Here is an 8,190-nt window from a genome sequence, read left to right as displayed (position 1 = left end):
ATAAGATAAGCTCCCTTCTAGTCAGATAAGATTATTGTATGTACCTGTACACCAATTTACAACATCGCTGAATAGAACACTTATTAATATTTAAGATGTTTTAGTGTGAAAAGCGAAAGCAAAGGTATTGTTTTTCAGCAGTATGAATAGAACAATTTTAATGTAAATTACATGGGCACTCCATTGACAATTGTAGCTGTGTAGTGCAGATTTGTAAACACCATGAACGTAATAGCAGGGTGAATACAAATACTGTAACAACAGGCTGAAATGTAATGGGAAAATATAGGAATAAAAATAAACACAATGGCAAAATACCAAGAAACCAATGTACAGTATACAGTAGCTCCTTATGAAGCTAATTTATTACAAAGAGACTCACAATGCCATAAACCTTAAGTTACATATTGTGAACAACAGTTGTTCATGGATAAGAACAAAATCTAAATAACAAAAGGCCAAAAATAATGTGTGTTAATAAACAAGTTGTATTTGATTTCCGACTGAGATCTGATGATATTGTATTTGCTACAAGATGCAACAAGTGTAGGGAGTTTGCAAAAGGAATTTGGAAGTCCAACATGTAACTTTACTGTATATGCGTGTTACATACTGTATTTGAATTGGATAATGGGTTTCCAACATAGTAACTGTGAGAGTTATAGTTCATCAAAGTCTCCTGTCTGAAAATCTCTAGCAAATTGGATAGAACAAAGAAAACAATACAGAATATATTTTATTATTCTTTTTCAAATTGGTTCCGGTTTTTGTCCCACTTTTCCGGTCGAGTTGTTCTGATGAAGAGCCCCCTTCCCCCTATAATCTGTAGATGACTTTAAACGATTGCAAGAAAGGGTTGTTGTTAGTGTGCTTTCCGACACACATTTTATACAGAAGGCGTCTTTTTAGGGGACCAATGGCACCAGAATGTCAAATTGATTTTTCTACATCTTTGGAACAGAGTCCTCTGGTGAGCCATATAAAAAATGGCAGTGAACAGTTAGTCTCATTTTGTAGCGGAGAGCTACTGAGTGCTGCAAACATGAAAAAAGGTGACGTGAAAAAAAGAGGGGTTGTTAGGTACTCCTGTGTCTGATTCAACTGCATATTTAAGCCAATTCCTTTACGAGGATACGGCAAAGATACCTGTAGAATTTAGTGAAGATCTTCCTATTGTTTGGACACAGTGATATGCTGTACAGTATATGGATTGAACATCTCCTTATAAGTATAGCCCCAGATGGGATACTTAATAAACAAATCCATATTGTCGTTCACCTATTGTTCTGTTCCTTTTTGCCTACTGGTTCTACTTTTCCTGAAGCCCCCAGGCGGTTTCTAAACATGTGCAGTTATTTCATGACCAATATACAATGTGCATTACTGCATCTTTTATAAATCATGCATTTCAATTGAAGAGAAGTTAGAGGTCTTTGGATATATCGAATTGTAACATCACAAAGCCGTAAATCAGGGGTGGTCAACTCCAGTCCTCAAGGGCCACCAACAGGTCAGGTTTTCAGGATATCCCCCACTTCAGTACTGGTGGCTCCGTCTTTGATTGAGCCACCTTTGCTGAAGCAGGGATATCCATAAAACCTGACCCATGAGGACTCGAGTTGACCACCCCTGCCATAAACCGTTCTCGACATAGCCACTCATGATTAGTGCTGAAAGTGTGAACCAACTATATACAGATGTACTGCAGTAAGTGTTACACTTGCTAACTCGTAATAATGCATTAATTAACATGGTTAAGAAGATAACACACGCGTAGTGAGGCATGTTAACTGGAGTAATAGCATTGCAACCTCTTTGAAAAGTGTTTAGATTAAAAGATCACAACCTACAGTTAGTGAGCTGTATTACACACGTGCTAAAAGTCCAGTTGCGATAGTACAGAATAAATGAGTTCTTCAGTATTAGGTGATACCTTTTTTTATTTGGACTAACAATTTATGTCATAGGACAAGCTTTCGAGAGTTTTCCTCTCTTTCTCAGGTCATCAATACTGGTTTACAAAGTGCAAACCCCATATCCGCAGTAAAAACTTCAGCCAAAAACTTCAAGGCAGAATGAATATGCACAGACACTCTATACTCCACCATGAAGAAGGAAGATACTGCTCACCTGTGGGACATCATTTCTCACAACCATATCATTCCATAAATGATTTAAAAACAAAATCCTAAATGGAATGTTTAAACGCACCCAAGAACGGAAAACATTTCAACTCAGAATTTTAAGACTCTTTGACACCAAACAAGGGGACTTAATGCGGATATGGGGTTTCTCACACACGATCACATTTGTTTGTAATTATCCTGTCTGCCTCTCTGACAATGTTCTTATCCAAAACTCCCCCCCCCCGCAGCATCCCCTTCCCCCTCCATGCTGTTACTTGTCACCTTCTCCAAACATCCCTTTCTCACCTTATCTTTACCTTATCTAAATCTCTGTTTTTTATGCTTTCCAAACCTCTGTTTTAGCCAGTGATTCCTTTGTAAACCAGTACTGATGACATGAGGAAGAGAGGAGAACTCTCGAAAGCTTGTCCTAGGACATAAATTGTTAGTCCAAATAAAAAAGGTATCACCTAATACTGAAGAACTCATTTATTCTGCAATATATATATATTATATACTGTATAAGCTGTGTGTAAGATATGGTTTATTAGACTGAGCTGAACGATCCTCTGGTAGCAAAGGAATTAAGGGAAATATGTTCAAGATCTTTAGATACAATGAAAGTGCATTCAGCCCGTAAAGTTTAGCAGCAACCAGTGACTGGTATATTATTTAATCATCAAAATATTGAAGGATTTGTAAAAATGAGTGTTGTGCTAATGGAATAAATCAGGGGTGCCTACGTTCAATAATAGAGGGATACCAACAGGTAATATACATAACTAAGCAAGGTGTCTTGTTGATAATTAATACTAGACTAATTGGATAAGTATGATGGATATTTTGGAAACCCAGCCTATTATCCCTCAAGGATGCAGCTGGAGCACCAGTGGAATAAACACTACATTTCCTGCTTTACAATAACCATCGAACAAAGTGTCTACGTTTACTAGCTTGTACATGTCTAATGACACGCTCGATCTTTGCGGGTCAGACTGTATATCCTTTTTAGATATTGCCATATTAGTTGAAGCATATTATCTAGACAATAGTGAAAAAGACAGAGCACTACCACGACGTAGAAAGAACAAAATGAATCAAGAGGTGGCTCTAATAAAACAGATGTATATCCTGGGTAAAAAACACACATACGTGTTTTATGCAATCATGCTTTATCAAGCGCTGCTGTGTGAAACACGTCGGTGCGTTTATTTTACCCAGAATACCCATATTTTATTATTAGAGCCACCTCTTGATCCATTTTGTTTTTTCCACGTCTTTTTCACCACCGTCTTGGACACCTCGGAATATCAAGACTGGGACCAAGCTCTAGGGGCATCTGGTATCAAGTATGTTGCCTGCGTCTGGATGGTATCAAGTATGTTGCCTGCGTCTGGATGTTTTCAATCCATTATCTACAGAGGAGATGATATTACGCTATATATTTGGGATACTGGCACTCCATTAGGTGTTATTCCCGTTATATATTGATGTAGATTAACTGTAATTATCTATTAGGGATATTTCGGACATTATATATGTTCTCATTTTATGATGTTGGAGCCCATACCAAGTCTGAGCACCATTACCCTGAGTGACTTTATCTGAATAAGCATATTATCTATGCAATTTAATATATTTTCCTCTCTTAAAGTCTTTTGTTTTTATAGAAATATGCAAAGTTATGTCTGAGCAAATTAGCTGTTCAGTGCTGAAGCGTAAGATGCATGAATAAAATGTAAAGCATCATTATTTCTCCAGGACTTCTCCAGTTACACAAATTTGCAAAAACAATGGAACCATAAAGAAAAAATAAACAACTTGTGCGTAAGCTCACATGTGATTTTACACTAAGTCATTTGACACAGGAGACACAAGACCAGAGTATCGTGTTGTAAAGATACGGAGTACATTATTTTGTGTAAGAACACAATCTTCTGTATAACTCTTTAGCACAGTTCAGCTTCTTGTTGCATGAAAGTCTTCTCTTCTCATGCAGAAAACAGACATCTATCTTCTCCAGTACTGGAAAAGGACACAAAACAATCTATTAAAATACAGTCATTTCTTTGCAGTCCATGCTATAATTACGTAGTGGTGTAGAAAGGTCCTCATTGCAAAAGCTTGAAAAACGACTACAGGGAAATGCATTAGTTGACCTTCTTAAAATATGTAGTCATGAAATATTTGTTAATTCCTTTCTGACAATAGTTATTTTTTAATAAGATTTGTATTCTGTCTGCACTGTGTGTATACAGCTCACTTGAATTGCGGTCTTTGCATTTTGAGAACATGACACAAAATAAGTGATCATAAAACACGAGCTAATGATGCAAACACAACTGAGGATTCTCCTCTATTGATGGCCTTATCCTTCCGGGGGAGAGGAGGTAAGAGACATGGCTAAGACATGGCCACAAGCACTTTCCTTTCCTACCACCCTCCCCCCCACCCCAAACTAAAAAACATTTTGGATCAGAGATATTCTTACTCTTTGGAACCTAGGGGGCATCTCAATCAAAAACCAGACGTGGCAGGTGCAAGGTCAGACCCTGCCAGCTCGATCGTTATTAGGGATTCTCAACACCAGTCCTCCAGGCCCCTCCCCAACAGTTCAGGTTTTAAGGATATCCCAGCTTCAGCACAGGTGACTCAAAGACTAAGCCACTGATTGAGCCACCTGTGCTGAAGCAGGGATATCCTTAAAACCTGACCTGTTGGGGGGTCATGAGGACTGGAGTAAAGCAGCCCTGATCTATGTAACAGCAGAAACTTCAAATGTGCCAATCAACATCCTAACTGCACCAAAGGGCCAGACTTAGAAAAAGTTACACAAACAAAAATCCCTGGGAATTCATACTACATAATGAACACATTTACTTGCTATGCAAGATAATTATCTTAAGCAATTTTTATTTTTTGCAATTTCTGTGCATGGATCTCGAATGTCCAAAGTTTATAATGTAAATGTGAGAAAATAGTTTCGTTTACAAAATAGTTTTTTTTCTTTAAATATAAATCAAGTTTTGAGTTTTGAAGGGGTATTTTAATACCAATTGGGGTATATATATATATATATATATATATATATATATATATATATATATATATAAATAAAGACTGCTCTTTATTCTTCCCACTTGTCTATATGAGTACCCAACAGAGGCAAGGTGAAGCTTCAAGTGTGACGCTATAATACCCTCTGCATTTGAGACATGCTATGCAAACGCCACATAATTGCATCTTTTAACATTTTAAATGCTTTGTTTTGTAGAAGTCTATATTTGGAAAAAAAAAAAATAAAAAAAAGAAAATAAATGGGTCCGTGTTTCACACAAAGAACTCCCTGCAGAGGCAGCCTCAAAAGTTTATGTTAAATGGACCCCTGTGAATAAACAAATAATTGTGTGTTCATGGGCCGCTGCTTGAAAAGTAAATAATTGCATGCTCCTATGTACACCAGAATTGGCAGCTTGTTTTCCGTCCTCAGAGGTCACTTCAATGATGCTTGAAATGAGTTACCAAAGTCCCCTGAACAACTAGTAGCATCCCAGCATCCACTCCACTCATAAAGAAATGCACATTCAATTTAGTTCCAATGTCATGTAAAGACGAAAATGTGTTTGATACAAACATATCTTATAGCTATTGCATTGCTCCCTTCCCTTTACCGGAGGAAGGACCATGTGAAGGTTGGAAGCTTGCAACACCGTAAACAATTTGTTGGTCTAGTAAAATGTATTATACTATCCCATCTTTATATCCACACGATCAGCGCGATATATAGTACATTTATGGGACAAAAATCATATAAAATGTTACTTGTTTGCATAATGTCATCTTAGATGCCATATCTGCTCTCTATCTATTGTGTGAGCCTTTCTATCCTTCAAAATAATACAATATCAACATGTCCGTAAAATATAAATACTGTACAAAATGACATATCCCAATAACCGTCATGTTTTACGTACACCCCTATTGTATTTATCAGGGTGTGCCGGTATACAATATAGCAGATTAACACTTACCTCATAAAAAGCTTTCATTTAAAACCATACAAAAAACAGCATAAGGGTTGTGCTGTAATTTAATCCTTTTACAATAATCGCTAAATATTTAAAGGAAATCCCTGTAATACTGTTTCATATTGAACATAAACAAATATAAAAAATAAATAAATAAAAGGCTTCAGAAAACGTGAAGGAAATGACAGCAATAAAATTAGCAATCAGTATGCTGTCACACTGCTATATAATAGCCACCAAACCATACGTTCAAACATATTTGTCATGCACCAGCTGCCTGCTTCCTCGAGCATTAGGTTTTGTGATAGCTATTTTTATAGCAGCACTATATCATATACAGCACAGCACAGCACATATGGGCCACATAGATTTAACAATAGATACAGTAGTTGCCAATACTGCTCAAATGTCTTGGCAGAATAATCATACAGGGGGAGGGTTCTGAGGCTGATAATCTGACACCAGCAAAAGCGAAGTCCATTTTCTAGTCCATGCTAAATGTCTCCTCCACTTTAACTGGCCCCAGATTTGTTACTTTTCTTTCCATCTCTATATTGATTTTACTTATGCATCTACAGAGCGGTCTGGCTTACTGGATGTCTATTTGTGTATTTATCCAACTACACATATAGTCATCCAGGAAACCAGACCTCTCTAATAAATAAGCAAAAGATAACGTTTCAGTTCCCAGCGAGACCTTTATGTGAAACGTCGTTTTTTTACTAGAGTGTAATAACACATCCTCTGTACTAGATCCTTGGGCTTGTCTGATGTGGCTACACCACTGCGCCTCACCTTTTCTAGCTTTTTGAAGTGCCTCACGTTTGGACTATTGTGTGCGTAAATATATGTACAACACAACAAATCCACAACACTCACTGTTCTTCAGTAGAATATAGAAAAACTTTCACGCAGACAAAAAAAAAAAGATAAAACCAGGGCGACGTTTCGGACCTACAGTACATGGTCCTTGGTCAGGCTCCTAGAGCTGCAATGTGCCAGGCTCCTATAGCTGCAATGCGTCAGGCTTCTATAGCTGCAATGCGTCTGGCTCCTCCTATAGCTGCAATGCGTCAGGCTCTCCTATAGCTGCAATGTGCCAGGCTCCAATAGCTGCAATGCGTCAGGCTCCTATAGCTGCAATGTGCCAGGCTCCTATAGCTGCAATGTCAGGCAGTTTATGGTGGCGGGAAATAATTCCGGCTGAGAAACTTAATATATATGTGCAGCAAATAAAAATATCCCTTGTGAGAACATTCCCAGGTCTGCAACCCTGCTTTATCACCATTATTTCTTAGCAAGCAGTGCTTCCTCTGCAGCCAGGGATTCTGGGTAATGACATTCAAATGAGCACAGTGAGTCACTTTACTTCTTTAACATGGAGCCCTGTAAACTTATGTCTGCCATATTACACAGCTTTTCAGCACAGCCTGAGTGAAGGATGTGTGTGTGTGTGGGTTTCCTCCTTTGTGATGCTTTGCCAGGCCTTTACTGCAGCTGTCTTCAGTTGTTGTTTGTTCGTGGGTCTTTCTGCCTTAAGTTTTGTTTTCAGCAAGTGAAATGCATGCTCGATCGGGTTGAGATCAGGAGATTGACTCGGCCATTGCAGAATATTCCACTTCTTTGCCTTAAAAAACTCCTGGGTTGCTTTCGCAGTATGTTTTAGGTCATTGTCCATCTGTAAAGTGAAGCGCTGTCCAATCAACTTCGCTGAATTTGGCTGAATCTAAGCAGACAATATATCTCTATACACTTCAGAATTCACCCGTCTGCTTCTGTCACATCATCAATAAACACTTGTGACCCAGTGCCATTGTAAGCCATGCATGCCCATGCCATCACACTGCCTCCACCGTGTTTTACAGATGATGTGGTATGCTTCGGATCATGAGCCGTTCCAAGCCTTCTCCATACTTTTTTCTTCCCATCATTCTGGTACAGTTTCATCTGTCCAAAGAATGCTGTTTTTTTTTTAGATATTGTTTGGCAAAGTTTAATCTGGCCTTTCTATTCTTGAGGCTTATGAATGGTTTGCA

General features: G+C 38.1%; 1 protein-coding gene across 2 annotated transcripts in view; it reads right to left on the bottom strand.

Moving 5' to 3' along the window:
* Nucleotides 1–331: 331 nt before the first annotated feature.
* Nucleotides 332–8,190, bottom strand: part of PIK3C3 (phosphatidylinositol 3-kinase catalytic subunit type 3) — a 248,129-nt gene continuing 240,270 nt past the window's right edge. For both annotated transcript variants that reach the window (XM_075585255.1, XM_075585264.1), the window contains one exon: nt 332–4,151. In XM_075585255.1, coding sequence (XP_075441370.1) covers nt 4,137–4,151 — 15 coding nt within the window. In that variant the 3' untranslated portion in view covers nt 332–4,136. The remainder of the gene's footprint in view (nt 4,152–8,190) is intronic.

The sequence above is a fragment of the Ascaphus truei genome, chromosome 1 (assembly GCF_040206685.1).
Source record: "Ascaphus truei isolate aAscTru1 chromosome 1, aAscTru1.hap1, whole genome shotgun sequence".
Taxonomy (NCBI): Eukaryota; Metazoa; Chordata; class Amphibia; order Anura; family Ascaphidae; genus Ascaphus; species Ascaphus truei.
This window is presented reverse-complemented; position numbering and strand designations above follow the sequence as displayed.